Source organism: Protopterus annectens, chromosome 13.part0 (genome assembly GCF_019279795.1).
Source record: "Protopterus annectens isolate FY-2018-M chromosome 13.part0, PAN1.0, whole genome shotgun sequence".
NCBI classification, from domain to species: domain Eukaryota; kingdom Metazoa; phylum Chordata; order Ceratodontiformes; family Protopteridae; genus Protopterus; species Protopterus annectens.
Window position 1 is genome coordinate 522,829,013 of NC_056747.1, and position 27,550 is coordinate 522,856,562.

The 27,550-nt window shown below is 37.8% G+C and overlaps 1 protein-coding gene across 1 annotated transcript in view; it reads right to left on the reverse strand.

Moving 5' to 3' along the window:
- LOC122787927 (peripheral-type benzodiazepine receptor-associated protein 1-like) overlaps positions 1–27,550 on the reverse strand; it is a 1,795,954-nt gene that overhangs the window by 476,992 nt on the left and 1,291,412 nt on the right. The window contains exon 23 of the mRNA XM_044054852.1: positions 20,285–20,396. Coding sequence (XP_043910787.1) covers positions 20,285–20,396 — 112 coding nt within the window. The remainder of the gene's footprint in view (positions 1–20,284; positions 20,397–27,550) is intronic.

Below are 27,550 nucleotides of genomic sequence, written 5' to 3' on the forward strand. Positions count from 1 at the left end.
AAGACATTGAGATGGAAGGTTTGGCTTAATGTAATTAAACTGCTTTAGGCATAACTGGTGGGCTTGTTCTCAAAAAAACCCTGTCGATATGGAAAGCCAAATAGGGTTGAGTCACAATACGAGCATGTAGCTGAACATACTCTTCTCACAGATGTCAAAGCAATCATTAATATGGTCTTCAAAGAAATGGACTGTAAATCAGCTTGATAAGCTGGTTCAAAAGTAGGTAAAGTTAACTTTTCCAACACAACGTTAAGATCCCAAATAGGTACCACCTGTTTTCTAAGTGGACAGGTATGTAAAACCCCATTCAAAAACAGCTTGATTAAAGACTGTGATAAAAGGGGAGGCTCCATGGGCAAAAATGCTGAAACGGCCAAGAGGTGAATCTTGACACAGAGAAATATGACAGTCCAGAGGATAATGGCTCACACAAATATTGCAAAACCTGAGATACAGAATGCCTGAATGGGTACATGATTCTTAGTGCAGCACCAACTAAATAGCAAATCTTTTCATTTACTAAAATAAGATTTCCTAGCAGCAGGTTTCTTTGCCTCCTGTAACATCTGCTGCACTTCCATAGAAGAAAAATTGCCTTAAAATTGAATCACCGTGGCAGTCAGTCAGAGTTGTTTATGTTTGGGATGTATCAAAAACCCGTCTTGTGAGAAGAAGCTTATGATAACTGCCTCTAGCCAATTCCATAAGAAGGGATAACTACTGTTGCCCAGACAAGACGGGTTCAACCCAATGATTTTTGCAGTGTCCTGAATCTTCGGAATGACCTAGGATTATCAGAGAAAAGGGTGGAATGTGAACAGGGACTTTCTTATACAAGTCAATGAAAAAGCATCCATTTTCAGGCCTGTTTGCAAAGAATCCTGGAATAAAATCTTTTTAATTGTCTATTTTGAAATGAGACGAAGGTCTACTTGAACAGTTCCCCACAAATGGATCATTTCCTGGAAGACCCCCACCCCCCCCACAATTAAATTTCCATTCATGAGGGTTTGCTCTGGACCTGCTCAACTTGTCTGCCACAACATTTTGCTCTGACAGAATGTAAGTAGCTCAGAGGGTTAAACTATGCTGAACTTCTACCATCTAAGCTACCTAGCCAGCCTGGCACAGGGGGGTATGATCTGCTTAGGCCCTGCATTTGGTACTCCCCTGTTTACCACATCACTGTGGTGGTGTCTGTGATCACCTGAAGAGCCCCTGGGACCACAGATGATGCAGAGAAGTGACATTATGAATAACACCTAACATCACTTTTACACTGATGTGTTTTGGTTGCTCCAGTTTATTCCACAGACTGTAGAAAACGTCTGAAATGTGTGGCAACAGGAATGTGATGATGATCATCTGTCAAGCCTAGGGTAACCAACCTAGAGGAGAAGAGTTTGCAAGGTTTGTTGGGACAACATTTTGAAGTTTGGAACTTTCACAAAAAGGATAGGTCGAGAACTAGTCTCCAAGGTAATTCCAGCTTTGGCACCTGAAAAAATCCTTGAAAAAAACCTTTTCTGTTGGGGACTGATTGTATAATCCACACCTAAAGCATATGGTTGATGACTGGGGCAACCAAAGAAATCTGATTTGCAGGATGAATAACTTTTAGGACCAATTTTTTTTTAAGCAACCTAATGCCAAAAATGAAAGTAAAGGGACAGGTTTAAAGAACTGGCCAGTTGGGATGAGGAGGGGAAAGAATGCTGTATTATTCATTATGTATTATTGGAATGTCATTTTATTATTTTTTGAGAGGGAGAGGTTCCCTCCCCTTACTTTGAACCTCCTTGCCGCTTTTTTGTGTACATCTGTTTGTTAGTGGTCTGTTGGGAGTGTCTGTTTTGCTTCTTGTAAAATAATCTGTGTTTGCAGTAAAAGTTTTAGCAAACTTTGAGGAGAGCTAAAAAATCCGAGCGACCCCCCTGGATAAATCAATTTCCCTCTTTTATCAGACTGAATACATGAGTAAAAAAAGGTGAAACAAAGCCTCTTTAATCTGCTTTGAAGAGACATCTTCAGAAAACGTCTGTGTACACACCCAAGGAGCCAACTCATAGCAGAGACAGAAGCTGCTGTCCTGGACACAGTGTCAGCAGAGGCATAAGGACATTTAGTTACCTGGGTAACAGGAGGAATTCATTTCAGAAGAAGGAAAATAAGCTGTTACTCATTGTCAAAAAAAGCTAACAGATATTTTAATACATCAACCTGATAAATTAGAATTCTGAAAGCAAAAGTGGCAGAAGAATAAAGCCTCTTCCAAGTCTACCAAAAGCTTTCCCATCCTTATCACAGGAGGAGGGATTAGTATTAAATAAATGTTTTGTTGCAGCATGATTTGACATAGATGCAGCATGACTTGACATAGAAATAGCTGCAGGATCAGAAAAATATTTGAAAAAACTGAGGGACTTTATAAAATCTGCCTGCCTTCTCAGGGCTGCAGGTTAACGGTCAGGCATACTGAACACTATGTCTAAAACATATTCCAAAGCTAACAAATGAGAAGGAATAGCAGCTTGCAATGGAAATTCAACTAGTTATAAATTATAGTATTTAATCTAAAAATGGAAGAATGTCAGACTGTTTCTACTGAAACATCCTATTCATCCTAAAACACAGTTTCAGAAAATGAAAATTCTTATACAGAAGATTCTGAGGAAACACTTTCCTTCGAGTCAGAAATAGATACTTGGGTAGAATTATTAAAAGATGCCCTATCCCGATCATCAAACAATGAATATTCAGGAAATTGAAGAAACACTCTTATTTTTACCGCAACATTTCCAGTCACCCTTTAAAGGTAGTAAAACCTGTAGTAAACCATGAACCAATCCAAGAAACTATTCCTAATCAACATAAATAGATTCTGGTGAAGCTAAATGTTTAGTTTTCTGCCTCATTTGTTTTTCATAGGGTCACCCGCAGAAGGGGGACCAAGTCATAAATGACAGTAAATCCTGGGGACCATGTGTCTCAGTCTGGCTATGTAGGGATGTACTCGCTGCTCCCCTCTTCTGAGACCAACAAGAGTGGCTCTCCCATGCCCAGCAAGGGCACCTGAACAGCTGTAGAGGACGACCCCCAGTCCATGGTGACTAAAGAGGCAACACCAGAGGGACCCAGAAAAAAAGTGAATGATCTGAGGAACCACTAAATGCTACAGCAGTTACCCCACCCCCAGTGACCAAGGCACAGACAGAGCTAGCTGTGAAGGCAAGGGCTCCGTGCAAGTTTTCTTTTCCTTGGGACTGAAGGAAAGTAGAACCATGGCACTGGTATGTTGCTCCATGGTTCTAATGAAAATGGAGGCTGATTACCACCCAATGCAGTTAGGGTACATTGGTGATGGGTACGTTGTCAAGACATCAAGCACAAAACACACTAACAATCACTAAACAACTTGCCCCCCCAATAAAACTCCATAATTCCTACCATAGAAAAACAGGCTTCTCCAAACAAAAAGTGCCAGTCACATGGAAGTTGCATTAACTATACAAAACTGACAATTTCTCACAGAAGACAATATTTTTTTCAGAAAAAAAAATGTTTCTCGAAAGTGAGCTTATTTGCTCAACAATGGATGATTGTAAGCTGACCACTGATCTTCTGAAGTCAATAAGAAGAGTTGCTCACTAAGAGAAACAAGAAAATACTGGAGAGTACTAAAGCTGTTGATGGTTTTCTCTGCTTAGGAGCTTCTGCACCCAGCAGCCTGGGTGCATGTGGATGGAGCCCAAGGCTTTGGGAAACTGGCTGTCTGTTAACATCCTTGGTCGGATACATCTCATACAGCTAAGGTACTACAGCAGTGATTGTGATAAATATCTTAAAAAATTATTGTCACTCTTTAAATTCTTTTTTATTCCCGTTCAAAATATTTACAAACTGAATTAAGACAGGGTGAAACCTTCATGAGAAATTAATTCATCATGCCATTGATTTTTACATCAGAAAACTCATTCTCAGAATTCCTTCAAGACACATTTTAGCAGGTAAAAGGAAACTTCTAGAAACATCTGTCATACTGCAGCAGAATTAGAATGTTTAAATACGTGTCATAGCATTTCAAGAATAATTTGTGCAACCTTATTTTCCAGCAATACAGCATAATGTTTACAAGATTCACTGGAATGTTTTACCACAAAAAAGGACTAGAAATATTTTCAAAATTCTATTCCTCAAGAATTCCTACAGGGTTTTTAATTCTTTGCAGAGCTTGAGATTGCAACCATGTTCCCTTCATTTGCATACTGTGCAACAAGAGAGAATGAACATTTTCTCTTTTGATGTATTTGAATTTCTGCGGTAATGTCTAATTGCTTCAGATACCCTCATATCCATAATGTCAAATACTTTGCATTATACAACGACCCCCCCATTAATATTCCAAAGCGTGCACGCTGATTGGTCAGCGTGCACGTTGTAAACATTTTCCATTAGTAAAAGTCTTTTTTTTTGTTACATCAACGGAGAAAGCAAGATCTCCGTTGCTTTTTAGAAACTGCCTCGCTATGTTAAAGGGGTTTAACATAGCGAGACGGCTTTAAAAAAAAAGCAATGGAGATCTTTCTTTCTCCTTTGCTTTTTTAAGGCAGCTTTAAAAAAAGCAATGGAGAAAGGAAGATCTCCATTCCATTGCTTTTTTTTAAAGCTGTCTCGCTATGTTAAACTTCTTTAACATAGCGAGACACTTTCTAAAAAGCAACGGAAATCTTGCTATCTCTGTTACTTCCACACACAGCTCTGATGTACTGCGTAAGCATACGCATGCGCAGTACTTCAGAACTGCTCCAGAATACCAGACAGCTGCGGAAGGGCAGCACGGAGGCATTATACAATACCATTATTTAAGAAAAGTATTTTTTTTCCTTAAATACTGTCATTGTATAATAGCAATAACCTACTTCTGGGTTTGGGTAATGCTGGATTTACCCACGGTTGTCTTTGTCCTCGTGACCAAACCACACCAACCGTGGGTAAATCCAGGATTAGCCACACCCAGGCATGGGTTATTGCTTAAGTAATTCACACTGTGAAGTTGCTGGATAAAGCAAATGTCCACAGTTTATAGGTATATATTTTTTAAATAAAATAAACTCACAGTGCTTGTAAATAAGCCTAAAGTGGAAGAAACCCAGAAATGTACACAAAAATTAGAGGAAAAAACAATTTCACTAACTAAAACAGTCCTAAGTGATTAGAACAAACAAAAGACTGCAGCATGAAATAGTTCCCTGATTTTATAAGAAAACACAAGTAATTCCAGACACAGTAATGATACCTTATCTTCAAAGACATACACTTCATATAACCACTTAAATAAATCCATACTAGCACACTAAACAGGATAAAAAATTCATGGACAAAAAAGGAACCCTGAAAAAATAATGTAAGGTTTTTAGTAACCAAATTCTTCCATGTCAACAAAAAAAAAAGAGTGCATCACCAAATTCTCCATTTGGGTCATCAACACATGATACCCTAAATGACAGTAGAATTGAAGGGGAACATGGATCCTGAGATCACATCCAGTTTGCAGTGTCTTAGAAAAATGTTCACAGAAGTCTGAGCAGCTGTAGCATAAATATCACTGACACATTCCTGAAAAAGGTCAGGAATATAGCCACTGCATTTGCAGTAGTTTATTTGGATATATCTTGCACAATTTTCTAATAATTATAGCAAAAACAATTCATTCCTACAGCCATCTGGACAGCATGACCTTAGACATTTTTCCTGATGTAGTCTATTACAAAGGAAACAAAGTCCTTCCTATGGTCTTTGGCTCTCTCTAGGTAAAAACATTCAAACACTGCAACAGCTATGTTCAATGATTTGAATACTGAAGGAAAACTCTGTATAAAGGGGCAGGATTTTCTGTAAGGATATTCTGTCCTTGTGAAGATGAGGAAATGAGGATTTAAAGAAACATCATAGGGTTCCAAAACTGTCCTGGCAACATAGCAGCCATCAGAAAAAGGATATTCCATAATCTTACATAAATGATATGCAAGTTCTTTTCTGGCTGCTGGTTCATAGGAAAGTAAAGTGAGTGATCCCAAGGAGGTACACGTTCTCTAAAACGGGGCTTTAGCAAAAAAAAAAAAAACGTCTGACAGGTGTTACAATTTTTTAGGAAATGACAGTGAAGATTAATGCAGTCCTTGACGAAAACTTGAAACTGTTTATAAATAGAATTTAATAAAAGAGTAGTTTCATCACTAATCAAAAATGTGAGCTAGGAACTGCAGTACTGCTTTGATTGGGGCCAGACAAGGGTCAAGTCCTTCAGGTGTGACCCACAAGGAAAACTCAGTCCATTTGCTTTTATAAGTTTTTGGTAGTGGCAGGCTTCTAAAGCAGATGTGAGGAATTGGACCACTCTGAAAGTGGCCATCAAGGATACTGGAGTAAATACGAAGGTAGACTGATAGTCCTGGTGAAGCTTGCCAGATGGGTGAATTAGGAGATCTTTGTATGGTCTTAGGCGGAAAAATTTCTCCAGCAGATGAGACCACAGCAAAAAGGAACCAAATCTGTTAAGCTACGAAGATGGTGCTTGCCTTACCCTTTCTGGTTTTCTTCAGAAATTTCAGAATAAGAAGAGCGGTATATGGGAGACCTGCAGGGCACTGAGGGACTACAGTGTCCCAAGTAGTCTGTCCCTGAGGAGGAATAATGGGAAAAGGCTGTTGCACCTGGAGACTGATGAGGCAACAGGTCACTGCAGGAATTGAACTAGTGGCAAAAACCTGCATTCACAACTGACTGACAGAGAGACTACTCAGGTGACATCAGTAATCATCAGCGGAGTTTGTCTGCCACAGATCTGGCTTGGACAGAGATATGCAGTGCTGCCATAAAGTAAGTTAATAATGTCCATTCCCATAGTTGCATAATGCCCTGGAGTGCCCCCTCCCTCTTTGCTGGGAAAACAAAGCCACTGCCACATGATACTTCACCATGAAATGGAAACAGAACAGTTTCACCACCACACAAGGAAAGAAGCCAGTGATTACCTTAATATTTTATTACAATTTCAGTTCAGTAGTTAATCCACAATATAATCCCACAGCACAGGAAAAATAAGCACACACTTAGATCCAATAAAATCTGGTTAGCAGCAAACACATAGCATAAAATGCAAACTCCTCTAGCGCCTCGGCTCTTCAGCCATTACAGAGTATATCCCTTCTTCAAATACCCCATCTTTAAATAGTATAATCACAAACAATTAACCAGTCCCAAACTTGAATTAATTAAAGAAAACATTTCCAATGACATTCTTGATTCATTCCATATGGAATTAAAGTGTTACATTTCAAGAGTAAAGTAGATTCTAACTTCCAAAGTTGTTTTTTTAATATCAAAATCATACATTTGTTGTACTTGCCCCAAAATTGTAGCTTGTAAACCATGTACATTTCCACTATGACATTCTTTAAAATGTAATGCAACAGGACTTTCTTCTTTGCCCTTCTTAACATCCCTAACATGTTCCTTCAATCTTTGTTTGAACCTTCTCTTACTTTCCCCTGTGTATACCTTACCACAGGGACATTTCAAACATAAACTATACCAATACTGTCACAGGAAAATCTTCCTTTGCATGTAAAATTTTGTCATTAATTTTATCAAAACTTTTTACAATATACTGGCAACAACTGCACTTTCCACCAGGGAAAGTGCCTGTTGCATCTACCCCTATACTCCTATAACTTACAGGCAGCTGAAACTTGCCATACACCAAAATGTCTCATACTTCTACCTTTCGAATAGGAAAACATGGGATACTCATTCACTTTCCACTGCCACATCAGTCACAGTCAGTTACTTGGGCGGCACAGTGGTGCAGCGGTTAACGTTGTCGCCTCACAGCAAGAGGTTCTCTGGTTCGATTCTCGGCTGGGGTGCCTAAAACATGCATCTGGAGCATTTCTCCCGGGCCTCCGCTGAAAACAGGCTCTGTGGAACCTAGTCGGACATTCCCGGTCAACAAATGTTAAATAAATTAAATAAAAAAATAAAAATAAATTATCAGTGGTCATGATCTGCCACATTACACATGCACTCACGTCACTGGACCACAAGTACCAGTATGACTCAGTTATAATCCATGTGGTTATAAATGGCCTGAAACATACCTCCCTAGACTATCAAAATATGTATCCCAGGCTTGTATGACCCTAGCACTGAGCAGCATTTCACTCTCTCCAAGGATGATGTCACAATACAAACAGAAGATGAATGACTTTAATAATTAGCTTAGTTTCTGGGGTCATTTTAAGGGAGTGCAATATTTGTCAGCATGGAATGACATGGTCAATAGACCATGCTGCTTTGCCAGGGATGGTCTGCACCTCTCCCCTCTAGGCTTTCAAATATTAGCTAAAACACTGTCCTCCCCCATAGTGCCTTTTTAGACTATCCCAAACTGAAAGTACTTCCGACATAGCAAATCAAAACCAAGAAAATCTAAAGGTCTTACTACTCTAAGCTAGGTGTCTAAACAAAAAACTTCACTCCCTACAAGCTCTCCTCACCCTAGAGAATGCAGATATCTGTGTGGTCACTGAGACATGGTTTAAAGCCATGAAGAGCACACCAGAAGTGCAAAACTATAATGCCTTCCACACGTGGACCAGATACTATACAGACATGGACTACAGGTGGAGGTGTCTTGATTAACATAAAAAATAAACATACCTCAAGACTGGTCAAACAGGACAATGCACTCCAGCTTCCCCATGTTCAAATCATCATAGATAAAAATTCCATACCACTTCCTTGCAAGCTATAGGTCCCCCTCTATGATCCAGGAAACCCATAATATGTATTTAAACTTATTGGAAACACTCACCATCCAACCAAATACCATAGTTATGGCCGACTTTAATTACCCCACTATAACCTGGCAATCATACCTGACACCAAACATACAGGCACAGAGATTCCTGGATTTTGTAAACACAAATTCCTGGGGCCAAATTGTCAATACATCAACCAAGGGTGCAAGCATACTGGATCTGGTCCTCACTGATATGGGAGAGTGCTGCACACCCACAGTGTAATATCTTCTCTCGCAAGGTCAGACTACAAAATGGTCTCCTTTGAAGTAAAAATAAAACCTGGAACCCCAGCTAATCCTGGAATATTCAGGAACTACTCTAAGGTTAACTTTCTACTATTAAGTAATAACCTGGCAAAATTTCAAACCCCCCCATAAACGTTTGAACACTGCTGCCTATGCGGAACTGTTCACAGAAACCTTACACATACATGTTAATAGCTGCATGGAGACAGCTGTACCCACCAGGAAAAAATAAAGAACTAACTCAAAAAGCTAGCCACACTGGTGGAATCACATCATCAGTGATATGTATAACAGAAGGAAGAAAATGATGGCAAAAATTAGGCAGCACCCAAGCAAAAATGACCCCTAGTGGCCATAAAATCATCCAAGGCCAACTTTGAGAGAAAAATTGCCATAGATTCAAAAGACAATCATAAGGCCTTCTTCAGCTATGTCAGAAACCTGGGTGGAAACTCCCAGATATGCTCAGAATTAGTCCAAAATGATACAAAAATCACTGAACCCACAGACATTGCCAACATACTGGCAGACAGGTTCATAACTATCCCAACTGAGTGTAGGCTCCCAGACATCTCAAATGAACTTAATGAAGAACTAAATAAGGCAGCTGTTTAATCTTAGCCTCACCACAGGATATGCAACTGTGGTCCCACTCCACAAAGGCGAACAAGCCTGGTCTGCAAAGCTATGGAGAGGATCATAATGGAACTCATAAACAAGGACATAGGGGACTTGCAGACCTTGGACCCAACCCAGTTTGGCTTTGTCAAGGGCAGATCTAAACAGTCACCAAGGCCATTGATGAGGGAAAGGCAGTCCACAATTATAGAGACACTTACCAGCTTAAATGTAAACCCATATGTCACAAGATGGGTTGTAAACTGGCTAAAGGACAGAACCCACAGGGTTAGAGTTGCTGGAGCCATGTCAGACTCCATCTACTTCTCAGAAGTACAGGCAAACATAGGAGGACTATGGCTGACAAGGATGACTGCAAACTGGGTGCCATAGTGCACAGAAGAGGTTATCAGGGACCTGGGGACCTAGGTTGACAGCGGCCTCTCATTTGACACTCACGTTGCTAAAGTGGTTTGAAAGACCTTCTACATTGCCCACCTGATCATGAAGGGATTCACATCCAGATCAAGTGAGGTCATTGTTCCCTGTACTCTTCACTTATCAGACCAATGATACGAGTACAAATGCCCCATTCGGGATGTATCTCACCCGACACCTGTAGCAATTGGAGAGACCCAAAAGTTCCTCACCAAAAGGATAAAGGGACTCCAAAACCTGTCATATGCTGCCAGACTGAAGAAACTCCAACTCTATTCAGTTGCATACCGTCTGCTCATAGGTGACCTGTGCCTGACATACAAGGCCATGACCAACCCAGAATTAATGGACATGCTCCACCTCAAAAAAACCAAATCCACCAAAACCACTAGAGCAAGAGACTTAAACCTTAGCATGGATATAAATAGGACGTGCTGGAGGGATAGATTTATCACCCAAAGACTCCCATGCTGTGGAATAAAATCCAGTCATGTGAGGGCAGAGCACCTCGCTGGCTCTGTTCAAGAGAAATCTTGACAATCATCTCTGTGTCACTACTGGACAGAGGCAAAGCAAACTAATGGGCACAGTATTTCTAACAATAAATGCCCTAGGGCAGTTAGCCTAGTATAAACCTATGAACCTATGAACCCAGTATGATAACAGCACTCTCATCAAACTAAACAAACACAGAGGACAAATAAAGTCTACCAAAGCCAAATTTGAGGATAATTTGGCTTCACAGGCCAAGGACAACCACAAGGCATTCTTTAGCTATGTCCACAACCTCAAAGGCAATACAGAATTGTGCGCAGAGGTCATTGTTAATGAAACCCCCTATACTAAGGCAGAAGATATAGCAAAGCTAGTAGCCGACAAATTCAGCTGCAACTTTACCCCTCTCTCCCCCTCAACCATCCCTAAGAAAATGCTATCAAATATAACTCCCTCTGCTATCACTAGGGAACAGGTCTCTCTCTCTAAGGTCAAGAACATTGAGTCAGTGGGCTGAGACAATATCCCAGGATGCCTTCTAAATATTATGAAACATTACCTATCAGTCTCACTGGAATTGCTATTTAACTGTAGCTTCCAAACAGGCTTTGTGCTTCACGAATGGAGAACAGCAACAGACATCCCTCTGCACAAAGGTGGGCCTTTCACAGACCCATAAGTCTCACTAGTCTCATATGCAAAGTTATGGAAGAAAATTATCATGGAAATGATCTCTAATGGCATAGGAAACCGCCAGATACAGGATCCAACATAATTTGGTTTCACCAAGGGCTGGTCATGCCTACTCAGCCTGGTGGACTTCTTTGGGAAGGTCTCCAAAGTAATGGATGAGGGCAAAATGGTTCACATTGCCTATCTTAACTTGGCCATAGCATTTGACACACTAACCTGCTCAGGCATTGTTGACAAAATCAAGACGTTGGGTATAAACCCTTATGTCAACTGGTGTATAGCCAAATGGCTCACAGACAAGATCTTAGGGAGTTAGAACTGGGGAGTTCACCTCTACAAAGAGGCTAGTCATAAGCACAGTCCCTTAGCGATCAGTCTTGGGATCACCCCTTTTTGGCATTTACTTCTCTGAAGTCAATGGCTCTGTCTAAAAATAAAGGCTCTATGGAGGCAACAAAAAACTTTAGCTAGAATGAGAAAGCCATGTTAAGAGAGATATAAAACATCACTAACAAAGCAGAAAGGTTTGTCAGCTACTTCATCTTTGCCTGACATATGACACATCAACCAGATCAGCTATGAGAAAAATACCAGTTATATAACAGACTATTAATGCCAATTACCTTGTCTTCACCAGCATCATAGTTTATGATGGCAAAATGCCACTTAGACTTTGGTGTTTTTCCTGCTTCTGACACAAGCACTACAAAATTTTTCAAACCCTTCACCATGGTCTTCTGCGTAGAGTGCCTAAGGTCATTTGCACCCACATGGACCACTACCATATCATAATCATATCTATAAGGATAAAGGGTTAGAATAATCCCTTGTTACATTACTGATACTAGCTCTGGAAAGACAGCTATCCACCTATTTTTACCCAACCTGGTAAGGGAGAAGTCTATATGCCTGACAACAGAGTTGTCTGTTATTAAAACATTACTGTGGATAGATACAGTCTCATTGAGCCTTAAAGTCAGAGTTTCCATCCTTGTGACTCTTAGAGGTATGTGTTCTGGCTATGTGTTTTCATGTTCGATGTGGGTGTGTTTCTGTGTGAGCTAATGGCTGCGTTTCTTAGTCATTAGTCTAGCAGACTTGAGCAGTGTTCTCAACCCCAACAGCATGGATAACCAAATGTGTTTCAAGGTGAAATGGTAACTTCTAAGTTCAGTAAACATGCATACTGAATTACTGTGAGGTGGCAATAAAAGGTTATTGGTAAGCATTAGGCACTTGTTACACTGTCTCAAAATACCCACTGCTATCAGGCTGGCTACAAAAGGGAGCAAGAGCCAATTGACATTTCATAGCAGTCAGTGCAGCTGAAGGAGTACAAGAGAGCAGTATATCTTTATCATCTACTCTTGATATACAACGGAAGGGTACAACAGATTAGACCAGAAAGTGGTAATAATATAGGCTGTGGTTAACTGATATAAGAATATGAGCTGTGACAATAGACTCAACAAGTAACAGTGGTAATGCTCACAAGTGCAAAAAATGTAAAAGTGAGAACAATATATTGCAGCAGTAAAGTAATTAGTAATAAGTGCATATTTACATCAGTCTTACGCAATAGCTTCAAATGCAGTAATGATTATTTTCATAACAGTGGAACAATCAGTACAAGCAGCAGTGCAATTGCAGCAATGATAAACGTGAGATCAAGTGCAACAACTATCTGAAATTAGACATTAACTCAGCCTTAACTAAATATCAGCAATGAGCAATATGCAGTCCTACACTCACTGTGTAACCAAAGTTTGTTACTGTAAAACAAGAAATGCACTAGGATCCACTATAGATCAAGCAGAGTGCTATGCTGGCCTTCAGGACAGACTACTCATACAGGGAATTTGGACCACCAGCAGCAATGTACCAGGAGTTTTAAAATCAAATGACTCGAAGGCCACATGAGGTTGAGTACACCCATTTAGCTAAGGGACAGTGATAAAAAAAAAAGAACTCAGTCATACAAAAATGTTTTTAAAAAGTGTGCACTACTGCATTTTACTATATCAACTGTAACTTGTATGACAAACTGCACTAAAAAACTTAAGTGCCACAGAAAATAACATGCACAGAACAAGCACTAAAAAGTACAAAACCCCTCAAACAACCTCCATAACATGCAACAGATATAAACTGTGTTTTTTATACTTCTGAACTACTACTCCCCTAGGTGACGCATAAAAGCTGCACATCTGTACTTGTAACAGCTAAACAAAACTGAGGAGAAGAGTTACAACCAAGCCTTTTCCTCTTGCTTTTCAGTGTAACAATAGCAAATTTTCAGTTGCACAATGAAAGTAAGATAGCAAAATAACTTTTAAATGGTGTTACCACCTGATCTGTTCTGCCAAGTGTTATATGACACAGAGAGAGAATTGTGACAGCATACATCAAATAACAATTGTAAACAAAAAAGGCCATAAAACCTTATTAGTATTAAGGGTGTACTTTTCTTGGTAGCGACAAAACAGCAGTATAAGGGCACCTCTCACACGATCCAAAATGCATATCTTCTTGGTCACTGATAAGCTTTCAGTTGCATAATGAATGAACAGCAGCAAAATAATTTCAAAGGATGTTACTGACTTGGTCTAACAAGCATCCCAAAACTGTGAGACACACATGTACAGTATATAGATTGGCTATATTAAGATTACAAAACTAAAACTTTTTTTTTTCCATTTCACACGATAAAATATATGCTGCCCGTATTTACAATTAATGTAGTGTTACAGTTGTCATGGTGGCAGTCCCCCAATCTATATAGATTCTCAAACTTTTCAAGAAGCATAGCCGGCCTTAGGCACAGGCCAACTAGGTGGCCGCCTAGGGCACCACTCTAGCAGGAGAGCCTTTCCAGTATTTCTTTGGTGTAGGTAGACCTGGATGGGGGCACCAGGTGGTGTGGGAGGGATGCCATGGAGCCCTTTTGCCTAGTGCACCAGTCTGACCTAAGGCCGCTCCTGTCAAGAAGTAACAATTTTTGGTACTTTTCCATTATCAGGGCAACAGTTCTAACACAGGGAAAAGTTATAAGTAATAAGTATACAGTAGCACGTTTTAATCATCCCGTGAGCTTCTTGATTTCAGCTGTTAGTATTGCTTACACATTTTGGAGATGGAGGGCGATAGCTATTCAGGCAACACCACTATCATTTACGGATTTCCCAGTCAGATATACGGAGCTTCTGGGCTACGACTGTGTGAAACACATAAATATACTATTCAGCTAACAAGAATGTGGGACTGTATAAAACATATGACTGTTTTATAAAACCAGGCGCCACCATGACAACTGTAACACTACATTGATTGTAAATACGGCCAGCATATATTTTATCGTAGAAGGTGGAAATGAGCGTTCAAAGTTTTGTAAATAGTACTAACCTCAGAAAGCTGCAGGTAGAAAAATTGTTCTCGCGTCACAATATAAATTGCTTTATGTATTGTTTAAAATGTAATTCATTAAATACTATTATTATGCCAAAAAGAGATGAACGAGTTCTTCCTGTATAGACTTTACAACTCCACAGAAAAGACGTGAATTTACTGTACTGAATGTAAATTGTCATTTATCGGAAATGTTTTAAGTTTTGAGTTGCTGTGTGAAGGGATCAATGATCAATGTTAATAAGTCTTTGTGTAGGGGACTTCATCTCAACTATTCCTCTTTAGGAGCTTAGGGATACCACCTGTCCCACTTTGCGAGGGACAGTTCCTCTTTGGGCAGTTGTGTCCTGCAAAAAAATTGTAAAAATGGCAAATGTCCTGAGATTTTAGGGTAAAATTATTGTCTATATGTTATGTAATAGTTGCATAAAACAGTTATTCTGCTTCTGAAACATGCAAATGTTGTAAGAAACAGAGTAAGCAACTAAATGGTACAAGAATAAGCCTTTACAGCGCGTTAGAACTGTTGCCCTAATAACGGAAAAGTACCCAATTTTTATATGAAAAGGGATATGAAACTTTCTTAGTATTAATGATGAGAGACTTTCTTACTAAGAAGCTAAGTAACTGTTCATCTGGCAGCAAAACAACACTAAGAGCCCCCCCTGCAACTCTCTCACACTGCTTTATCCCTATTTTATCCTTCCTTAGCTCAACTTCCTGCCTCTTATTAATTCTATCTCCCTCTTCTCTTCAGATCTCTCACACTGCCTTTTTTCTACTCCTCTTCCCTCTGCATGCCTCTATCACCTTTCTTGCAACCATTCATACTTCTCTAAATAATGATATGCTGTTACCCCTGTAGCATAAACCACCTCAGTCGTTATGGCTACCGCTTATCTAAAAAGCTCTGTTAAGCATAATTCCATTTATTCTATTCATGTTTTGAGACTAAACCGCTTGTCAAACTGTTTCTTAGCATATCCCTGTATCTGTAAATATGATTTGTTAATTTCTTATGTGATTTTATTCACCTGGGTTATGCCTACAAATGGCTCACTGACATCACTGCACTACCACAGTAAACAAATATAAACGTAAACAAGTATGAGGTGAGCAGTTGCACCTGATAAAAAAATCACTCCCTTGTGGGTTTCAATACCACAACTACCATTCAGCTGCACAATGAATGTAGAAGAGTGAAATTATTTTTGAAAGGTCTTCCCAACTGACTAGAATCCAACAAGTACATCATACAATTAAATACATTTGCACAAACTTTAAAAGATGAGACAATTCTAAGTAGTGCAAATTCTTCAGCTCCCCCTACCTACTAGGTGGAGCACCTGAAGAACATACCAACGTGGGAAAAACTAACTCCACTTTGTTTCAATTTGCTATTTTAATTATACCCCCCCCCCCAAAAAAAAAATCAACTTCTATAAATATGGTGGTGGCAGGTACAGTAACATCCAAAGTAAAATAAGAGCTACATTATTATAACCTTATTTTAATAGAGATGTAATTTACCTATCGTCACTGCAATGCCATGCAACTTCCTGCTTTATTAACCGTTATCAAACATTATGGACAATGGCTGTTCAGTGAAAGAAAGCACACAGCATTCATCTGTAATATTTAACTTCAGTTAAGCTATTTTTTACCAACACAATATGCATTCCAAGCAGCCCTTTCTGCTTACCTGCCACAAATAGTCCAACTTTCTACCTTCCAAGTTAAAACAGGACCTTCTTTATTTACCTGTAACAAGAACTTCAGTATAATATGCTGATGATATAACCCTGACATTCAAAACCAGCCATTGCAGTGAAACCAACCACAATCCTAATTACAGTTTTGCTGCCTTACTTCACAAAAGCTACAATACTGTCCTGTACAAAAAGCTGCCTAACAATTCTCTTGACTTGACAACCACTCCTGTCTAGAGCTAGAAAAGTCCAAGTAGGAAATACCAAGCAAAAAGCACAAAATCATCAATGAAATTAGTAGAAACGTCTCTTCAGAAACCTAGCAATCAAGCAGTCAATCAACACACAAGCTGCAGGAAGCGGTGCAAGCTACAAGGACAATCATTTGTCAATGCAGTCTTCAATTGCATTTTTTTAATGAAATTTAATCAACTGCAGAAAAAGCTTTGCAGACCATATTAAGAGTGATTGCTTTCCAAACTGCTAAATCCAGGAAAGATGCTGAAACTCAACCCCAGGTCTGATTCCAGTCCAGCTGGCATTGAGACACACACTCCAGCAACTACTTTTTCTAAAACAGTTTTCTCTGTAACCAAAGCTTCTACTATCCACATGATATTGTATAACCTTCAAAAGATGTTGCTTCTGTTAAAATCCATCCCAATTTTTAAACAAAAACATCTCAGCACATTGCAATCTACTTCGCTTCCATATTTACTGAAATCTACCATCAGAGAACCTAAAATTGACATCAAAAGCCAATGTACCCTCCATCATATTATTTTTACACATTAAATAAAAAGTATCTATATCCCAAAGAACTGGAAATCTTCCAGCTTACTTCATTTGTTTCTATCTAGTGGGAATTCTCGATTTACCACAGTACTATCATATATCCTTGCTTTTACCACTAGCAAATATATCCAAAGTACATTCACAAGCAATTAATGCACCTTGTCATCATGCTGCAATTTATTCTCAGCACTGCAATATTATTTCAGAACTGGACATGATATGCACATGGCACTATGCTACTTTACTGATTTCAAATAGCAGTAGTTACAGTAGGTAAGTTGTTTAACACAAACTTCCTTGATCTTTTCATAGCATATCGACCAGTGAATCACAACTTACTGTTTTTTTTAAAGTTTTTTTATTTTTCATTTAACAAAGGCAAACATATATTAACAGAAAAGAAAACAAACCATTTCAACATATTTCCCATTTACATACAGTATACATCACATATATTTTCTTTGCTACTATGAGTCCAACATTACAAAAAAATTGCTGAATGACAGATTCCCTTAAACCTTACTCCTCCTCCTGAATGTTGTTATGCATGTATCATTCCATTTATTTCTATGTAATGGGCTCCTTCCCTCTTCTAAAGATCCCTTTTCCAGTTCTTTTATATCTTATATAATATTCAAATCTCAGCTTACTGCTGTCACGTGTTGTGCATTGTTCCATCTCACCTTCTTCACTTATCATGCTGATTGAGTACATTCAGATGGTCAGGTGAAATAAAGCTACATCTCCTTCCCAACCGAGTTCAAGTGGAGGTCATTATGTCCCTTCTTTTTATCTTAAAGGCAAAAAAAAAAAAGCCACCACCCCTAGTTCCACTACAGTATAATATGCTGATGATATAACCCTGACATATGCATCCAAAAGATTACCAATGGTCATACCCTATTGTAAATGAGTTATAATTTGGTACAAAATGGGATGAAGGTTGCTTGTCTTAATAATGTCATAACTAAGGTAACTGCACAATTTTCCAAATACTCTAGGCCTACAGCAAGTTAACACAAACAAAAGATACAGGACTAGAATTTGACCACCATGTAAATAAGGCAGTGCTGTGAGCAAACTAAAAACCCAATGGAATATACACATCTTTTCAAAATGATCATCCGCCACTAGCAACTGCTCAGGCCTCTCTCTTACCAAGTCTTATTTACGCAGCCAATGATCTTTCTGTCCAGCATAGACCTAATGGCTAAGCTAGAATCAGCCTTCCAAATTTGCTTTGGACAGTAATTTTAACATAATTGTGCATTATCCTTCCAGCTTAGGCTAGCACGTTACATCTTGTACATACGTTTGAAATGGTATTCTTCCTGTATTTTCCTCAGATCAGAATTCCTGTACCTTGGACACTGTCCAAAAGGAAGTGATCATGCTGGTGCATATACAATTGCTAATGTAATGCTGAAAGCCGAGAATGGTATTTGTTATTTAGTCAGATACCAACTAAACCCTATTAAAAGCCAAAATTAAAAAAAATCATCTACCAATTCATTTGAAGCATGACTCTAATACTATACTTTTAGGAAAATATTCTTATTAGACTGCACCCATATTTTGCACAGGATCAAACAGGTGGTGTTAAAGATCATATTTAAAGTTACAAAACAAAATTTCACTTTTATATAAAAGTGTCTGCATGCATCCCTCCACATGCAGACATTATTTTATAAAAACAGACATTCATTTCAAGCACTTTTTTTAGAAAACTAACATTATAAAAGCTTCAAAACATAGAAGTGAAAGCTAGTCCTGATGTATTTACAGCATTGATATTAATATGGAGGGAGGAGGGGGTCTACATCACTTTGGCAGCCAGGTGTAATTGAAATGGTTTAGCATGACTAAATGCTCGTGAAATAATTATTTAATTGCCAGACTGTTAAAGTGATTTTTTTTTTTTTGCCAAGCTGTTAAAGTTTTTTGCCAAACTTAAATTAACAGGCTGACAAGTAAATAATTGTTTCTCGAGCTTTTATTCACTCTAATTCATTCTAATTAGACTGGCCCACAAAGTAGCATACATTCCTCCTCCCACCACATTAATATCTATACCATAAATATGGCATTACAAGCTTACACACCTTTGGAAGGTTTTTAAATGTTAATTTTCTGAAAAAGTGCTTTGAAATCAAGTTTTATTTTTACATAAGAGTGTTCACATGTAAATGGATGCATGCAAACACTAACAATAAAACTTTGTTTCAGTACTTTAAATGTGATCTTTAAGCATTTACTTCCATTTAATCTTTTTTTAAACAGTTTTATTAAACATTTTTAAAAAGTGGCACAAGTGCAAACAGAAAAAAAATCTGACATGAAAGACTGAAAATTATTAAAACTGTGAATAAATACTTGTCAATTAAATACAGACATATCAACAACTTTTGAAGTCAGTTATCCCCCATGTCATAAATTAGTGCTGACAAGGATATACAGGGTCAATGCTATTGTAGTAAAGGGGTTTGAATATTCCATGGAGTATAACTCTGGTGACAGTTGAAAACAGAGGCACTTTACTTACTAAAAATGTATGTATGGTCTATAAGTGACTAATTTGTGCCAATAATTAAGTCAGTCCAGCTAATCTCTAAGCTAAACTGGAAACTGGTGACAAGTAGGTTGAAGAAAAGGAATGGAAGACCACTCTTCACGTATTCTAAACAAATATGTGTAAAGCTTAAAAGAAAAAACTACAACACCCAGAGGTGTATGAGGTAGTGAGGCACCCAGAAAACCTTAACGTGTAACATCAGGTAACATGATGTAAAAAGTAATGTCCTGTAAGGAGTTGGCAATACTAACCTTACAATGTTTCTGGAAACTAATGGTAGAGACTAATTCTTAGAATACATGCAACATTCTTTATGATGATGTGCACCACACACACACACAAATATTTGAAGTTATTCATTTATGTCTTGCACTAATATCTATCTTTATAAACAGTTTCAACTGAACACATACTAACTCACAGATATATTAAATAAATAAAACTAACCTTTAGTTCCCATCATTTCCTTATGGCATGTTTTAGGAGTGTTGGTTTTATTTCCAGTAATCTCTTGCCTGGTTGGAGACTCGGAATGTATCAAGTCCTCATTAGGTCCTGCCTGCAATTAATCAAATAATGTAGTTTAATCTTTATCTGTTTTGAATGGGAAGGTGACTCAATACATTCAATAACACCACAATAGCTAGTTAGTATTTAAATAGTACACAGCTGAGGTACTCACCATTGAAGTAGATGACTGATTTATTTTGCCTTTACTTTTATATCTGAACTGCTAGTCACTGCACAGTGCAGAGCATCTTCTTTTAACAATATAAGTAATGTCATGTAAAGAAAAATAATTTCTAGCAACAGCTCCCTAGTCTTTGTGAGGAGACTAAGCATAAGTGCATTTTTATTCTCTGACTAAAAATGTAAAGATGAATGTTCACATATATTAAAACCAATTCTTTTAGTGTCTGATCATGAAACTTTCTGATAGATAGTAATTTCCCCTGTTTTGACAAGAGGGGCTGTCGAGAGCAATGTCCTTGGTTTAATTTACAGACAAGGATTTTTTTTAAGCAAATAGGCTTGAAAAATAAGATAAAATAATGAAAGGCACGGACAAGGTAAGTTTCTTGTTATTTGCAAAGTTAATATATATATTTTTCCCTCAGTGGGTGAGATGAAATCAGCAAGTATAGGCAGTTGGCCAAGGGAAGTCTGTACATTTATATTCTAAGTGAAATGTACAAATATTCCTTCATGAGTCTACAAAGTTGTTAGCTAAATTTTTCTCATTGCTGACTACTTAATTGGGACAAGCTATCTGCATGTGCAAACAACTAATCTTGAGATTTCTGAGCACTCTTTGCTTTGGGTGCAGTGGCAAGCAGTTCAGTGAAAAATAAACAGTATGAAACTGTTGGAAGAGAAGAAATAGTAACACCCCCCCTCAGAAATCTTAATGCTTTAATGCATTTAATAGAAATCTTAATGCTTTAATGCATTTAATAGAACAGGGCACAAATTAGTTTAATTATTTTAATGTAGCTAGTGCACTTTTTCTTAGGATAAAAAGTCAATGAACTGAATGTATGCAAGCTGTTTTTCACACATGGGAGGGGAGAAGACCCAACAAAAAAAAACAGACTGCAATCAGTGTAAATGAGAATACAGGCTGTAATCTGTACTTTAAAATGGGTACTTAATTTTAAGTGACTGCTCCTATACAGAAGAATAATATTTTTGTGTGTTTGTTCTAAGTTAAAGGGGATGGGGTTGATTTTTTTTTTTGTTTGTGTTTTCACTGAAGCAAAAAGTCTTGGAAAAAAATTGACACAGGTTCAAATGGAGATGAGAAAATCAACTGCTTAAAAGACAATCCTGCCCAAAATTAGGGTGTGCATGTAAGCTAAAAGTTGGAAATACATATTTAAAAGAACTGTTATGTATAATTTCTCTCCCTCTTCTGCCCATTATGGCAAAGACCAGCGCAACAATGACAATGGTTTTAGATGTTTCTGTAACAAATTCTTTCCTTTTTATGGGACAAGATTGTTAGCCATATGTTCATATCTCACACACACATCTATAGTCAGTTTAGAGTATTCATTCCACCTACTGCAAGGCATTGGAATGTGGAAGGAAAATGGTGTACCCTAAGAAAACCCATGTAATCTCCTGAAAGAAGGCACTCCAGCTGATAATGGAACTAGACCAGCCTTGTCATGTACAATAGGTGGGAGTAATATGATTCTATCATCATGACTACTCTGTCCATATAATCATGGAATTTAAATGGCCTTAAAGGTATAAAAGCAGAGAGTATTGAATTATATTAAGCAATGTAGGACACAAATAACAATGTTACAAGAGACACATTTGGACATAAATTATCATTTGTGTTTGACAAAAAAAAAAAGGTTGGACATTTAGTAGAGTATCAGGAACAAGAAAAGGGGAGTAATGGAACTCAGATAATTTACATATTATTCCCCAAGGCACAAACACTGGGCTAAACTAGACAGAAATTATATTTTACAGGAACATGTGCATTTCATTAAGAGCTTTGGCACACATCCAATAACTGTTTCAGATCATGCGCCAATAATAACTACGATAAAAATGTGGGGTAATGAAGTAAAAATGAGACACTGGTGCTTTCTCACCTACATATTAAAAAGAGAGGAATTTAAGGAATGGGTAGTGGAAATTATTCGGGAGTTATTAGGAAAGATAGAAAATACTCCATAGTGTATAGCTAGAGAGTGAGATAAAATGAAAGTGGAGTTTAAAAACAAAGCAAAAATAAAAGTAAAAGAGATATGGTTAATAAGTAACGCACATTACTTAGAGAGGCTGACGAAGGTTAATATACTGCAGAAGAAGGTGAATTTCTCAGAACAAGCAGATGAGCAACTACAGTGTGCTAAAACGAAAATAAGGGATTACCTGGATAATATTCATGAGTTTAGAAAGATTGCTGTTTTTTTTTTTTTTGGTAATAACACAAAAGCATCAAAACCTATAGCACAATATCTTAGGTAACAGAAAGAAGAAAGGTCTGTTGCCAAATTTAAGGACCTATAACAAGAAAAATAGCCAGAGATCCTGTAGCAATATTAGAGACATTCCAGAATTTTTTTTTTGAAAATTTGTATAATACAGAAATGGGAAAATCAAGAAAAAACACAAATGGAAGTCTTTATGGAAGACTGAAATATGCCAAGGTTAGAGGTGGATGATGGTCAACAATAAATAAGTAGTTAAGGGAAGAGGAAAAGAGATAAAAATGGTACAATCAATCAAGTAGGAAAGTCTCGAGGAACAGACAGTATTCTAGTGAAGTTTGGAAGCTAGGAGGGAAGAAAGTGATAAAGATTAAGAAAGTTTTTTTTAACGGTATTTTAAGAGGAGGGGAAGCTCTAACATCCTGAAAAAACACTGTGGTGACTGGTATACCTACAGAATGTAAAGACCCAACAGATCCAACCCACCAAACACAATCTAAACACCCACCAATTTAATATTAAAGCCAATGACAACACCATTATCCCCCCAACAGACCACACCAAACTACTTGAAGTTGAAATTGACAATAACCTCAAGTTTGACATCCACATCTTGTCAACCATAAAAAAGTACACAATAAACTAGGAACTTTATACAGAAATAAGCAATTCCTCACCAAAACAGCCAATGTTTCAGTTGCAAATAGCCACCTTATCTCCACCATACTCTATGCCTCTCCAATATTTACCAACCTAAGGCAAAGTGAGTTAGGTAAACTCGAAGCTTGCAACAAAATAGCAGTTTGCCACTGGCACAAACTACCATAGCCACCACTGCACCTCACTTACTGAACTACGCTAGCTAGAACCTACTCACCTCCTTCAATGGTACCAACTCTCACTCAACCACAAACTACTAAATCATCCTCTAAAAGTCCTCTCCCTCCAAAATCTACTCCAGCCCTACCATACCACCAGACCACTATGCTCCAGCAACAAAAATCAATTACAGGTAACTAAAACCAGGAACTCTGCTGGAGAAGCTCTCTTCCCCTACTCCATAGCAAAATTATGGAATACCCTTCCTCACATTATAACGTCTGAGTCATCACAGCCTAACTTCAAAGCTGCTCTAAAATTTCATCTAAAACACACTGGACATGCCCCTGTAACAAACCTCTCTAACATCTCTACCCCAACCTCTCTAACTACCTTGGATTGCAGCCAAATATACTGCGTGTAAACCTATGCCTCAGCTGTAATCTTAGCCACTGTTATTCAAGGGTAATAGCTGCTAGTTCAGCTATAAAATACTTGTTAGTCTTTATGGCACCAGTGATATAAGTGTTGTACCATTTAACTAAATAATTTCATTTTGAACTATAACTGTTTACTACTATTATTAAACAAAACCTACCTATACTTGTAACTAATTGTTGTTTTTATTGTGGAGCTTTTCTCTCCGGGCCTCTGCTGAAAAAGGACCTGTGTCCAGTCAGATTTTCCTGGTCAACAAATGTAAATAAACTAAAATAATAATCCAGCTTCATAGAGGACCATTTCAAATATACACCATGATTATAAAGTGTCTATGTTTATAGTGGCTAAAAGAATGGCAACGGTGTTGCCAAAATTGATAGATATAGATCAATGTGGTTCAGTGGAGAGGAGGCAAACATCAGACAAAATTAACAGAACAATGATCCAGAGGGCAACTGAATGTACAAAAATACTGCTATTGCTGGTGGGCCTTGATACAGACAAAGCATTGGATAAAGTCAGCTGGTAGTTTATGAATAGGAAATGAAAGCATCTGAATACCGTGATAGAATAATAGGGTTGAATAGGAAGAGTCACTTGAAGGGATGGAGGCAAAAAGTAAGGATGGAGTGTTCCTCTCTGACAAGCTGTGCTTGAAGAGAGGATCCATGCAAGGGTGTTCTCTTTCTCCTATGTTTATATTTAGAACCGCTCTTAAGGACTCACAGTTTCAAGGATATAATTGATATGGCAATCAAGAAAGGTTTGCTTTATTTGCTTGATAAATCCAGAAAAGGACATTTCAATGCTTGAAACAGTTTCAGATCAGGATACAAAATTAATGATAAAACAAAGGCTACAGTTGTAAACTCTGTACCCAAACATGAATTGGAGACATAAGAGGAAGTATTTAGGTATATGAATTAAAAAGGATTCTGTTGTGGGAACTAAGGATATGTGGGACAGATTAAACAACAAATAATACAAAAAGTGAGAAACTAGAAGCTCTTGATTATGGATATGATGTGGACAGTAATAAGTAATCAGTGAAAATGTTTCTAGTCCCTTTAGTTTTATAAATAAGTCAAACATATTTGAAACACATACCACAAGGAAAACATTATAAATCAAAGTAGAAAGGGATGGTATACCAGAGAAGCTGGAAGGAACAGACTGCATTAATTTTATAAAAGCACAAATAAGCAACTTGAGTGGTATTCAACAGCAGGAATTGTTAGTTGAAAGAGCATATTGTGCATATGCTCCAAACCTGGCTATAAAGAAAGAAACCTATACCTTTAATAATAAAGATGCAATCCTAACAGCAGGAGGAGCCGATTCTGATAAAACTGTGCCAGAAGGACAAACTACTAAAAGTGGGAGACAGCAGAATATTTATGGAGAATGATTACTCATTGTACACCAGGCAGAAGAGTAAATTCATTCTACTATTAAGGGCATGTTGAGATGCAGGTGTGAGATTCAAACTGCTGTATCAAGCTGTCTATAAGGTATTCTTGCCTGGAGGGACAAAATCAATTTTTGATGAAGTGCATGCTAAGGAGGAAATACAAAAGTTTGTCCAACAACAAGTGAGTTGTGAAACAGAAGGAGATTCTGCTTCTTGTTCTTCTGGAAATAAAGACCACACAGAGACTGCACCTGTGAATCTTTTTCCAGTATTTCAATGTAAAATGTTGGAGAGAAGAAAGGGAGGACAAGAGTTGACTAGAAGAATCAAGAGTATCCTAGAAATGAAGCAGAGACAGGATTTGGGTGATGGAGACGAACAATAATAAAACCAGTAACTTACTGTAGAACTGCAATGCAATAATTATATTTGTGAAATGTGACAGAACAAGAAAATCTGTAAATATTGGACTTTTTCAAAATCTGTTGGACTTGTGGGGCACTCTAAAGTATATGTCCTACTTCATGTCATTAATGTTCAGAAAAATGCTTTGGGGAGGGGAAGAGAGGAGAGAAAGCTAACTGTAAAGAAAACATTTTCTTTTCTGAATAGTACTGTGTGGTGGTTTTCTTTGCATGCTGTTTTAAGTGTAATGTGGATTGTAAACAGGTGCTGTGTTTTTTTTCTTTTTCTCCCCTCTTCTCTGTCTCCTTGTACAGTTTTGATAAATACAGGCAATGCAATGTATTTAAAAAAATGAGACAGAAAAAGAGCCTGGTTAGAAAGGTGTGACAGAGTTAAAATTAATGTAATTTTTCTCATTCTTGTATTGAGAGGTGACTGGATTAAGGACCTTAGATTGATTGTTTTTAAGACAGAGCAAGCAAATGAAAAATAATATTGATTATTATGATGCTTTTTTTCTAGCAAATGCGTATAAACTTTGCAGTAATTCTGCAGCTGGTCTTCATGTCTCCATGGAAACAATCTGATAAAGAGAAACTGGAGACGGTCTGGTGGAAGATGACTGGCTGAGGGAAAAAGAAGAGAGAAATTGGCTAGGACATGATGTTCTTTGAAAGCAATCAGGGGTTTTCCCCACCTGGGAGAGCTTTAAAGATAAGACAAAATCAATCAGACGAAGTAAATCTTTCTCAGTTTTTTTTTTTAATGCAATGGGGATAGTAATATAAACAGGTGCTTTGGGTGTTCTCCTTTTTCTTTGTTCAATTTTAAGAATTGTAGTCACTGCAATGTAAAAAAAAAAGAGGAGGAAGAGAAGGGGGGAGGAAAGGTCTGGTTAAAGGTAGAGAAGGGGGGAGGAAAGGTCTGGCTAAGAGAGTATGACAAAAGAAAAATCAGTATGCTTTTCCCATGCTTGCATAGGGAAATGATTGGCTTAAGACTCTAGGCATTACCCAATAATAAGTTTATTACAAAGCATGTAAATGAAAAAAGAATACTGAATATTATAATACTTTTTTTCTAATAAACAAGGTATCCTTAGCAGTTTTGCGTCTGGTTTGCATGTCACTAGAAGACAGTTTGATAAAGAGAAGTGGCATGGAGAAAGTGTTTACTGAAAGCATCAAGTGTTTTCTCAGAAGGGAGAGCTATAAAGATAGACAAATTCAAGTAGTACTTACTAATAACTTAGGCTGTACCATGCACATTAGCATGACTAATCTTTTTTGTTGTTAACTCTAGGCTGTCTGTGTGGCTATCAGCCAAGAACTTTTGTTCTTATTAGAAAGCAAAAACTTCAACAATTGAAGATGTACATAATTTTGTGTTTTATTACTAAGTTGACAGGTTTGGTGGGGGGGGTGGTTGTTTCTTCTGTTTGAGGGCTTTCAAAAAAAAACGTTATGCAAGCTGTGGCATAGGCTGAAATGGTTATGACAAGAAACAATTGTGTAAAAGACCAACCTGCTGAACAGTACATGCATGTAACATAAAAGATGGAACTAGACATTTAACAAAAAAGCAGCTATACATAAAAGGTGACATAATAACTATGTAAGAAAATGATGCTTTCTGTAATGTCTTTCAATCTGAATGGTCTTACAGATAAATATAAAAAAGAAA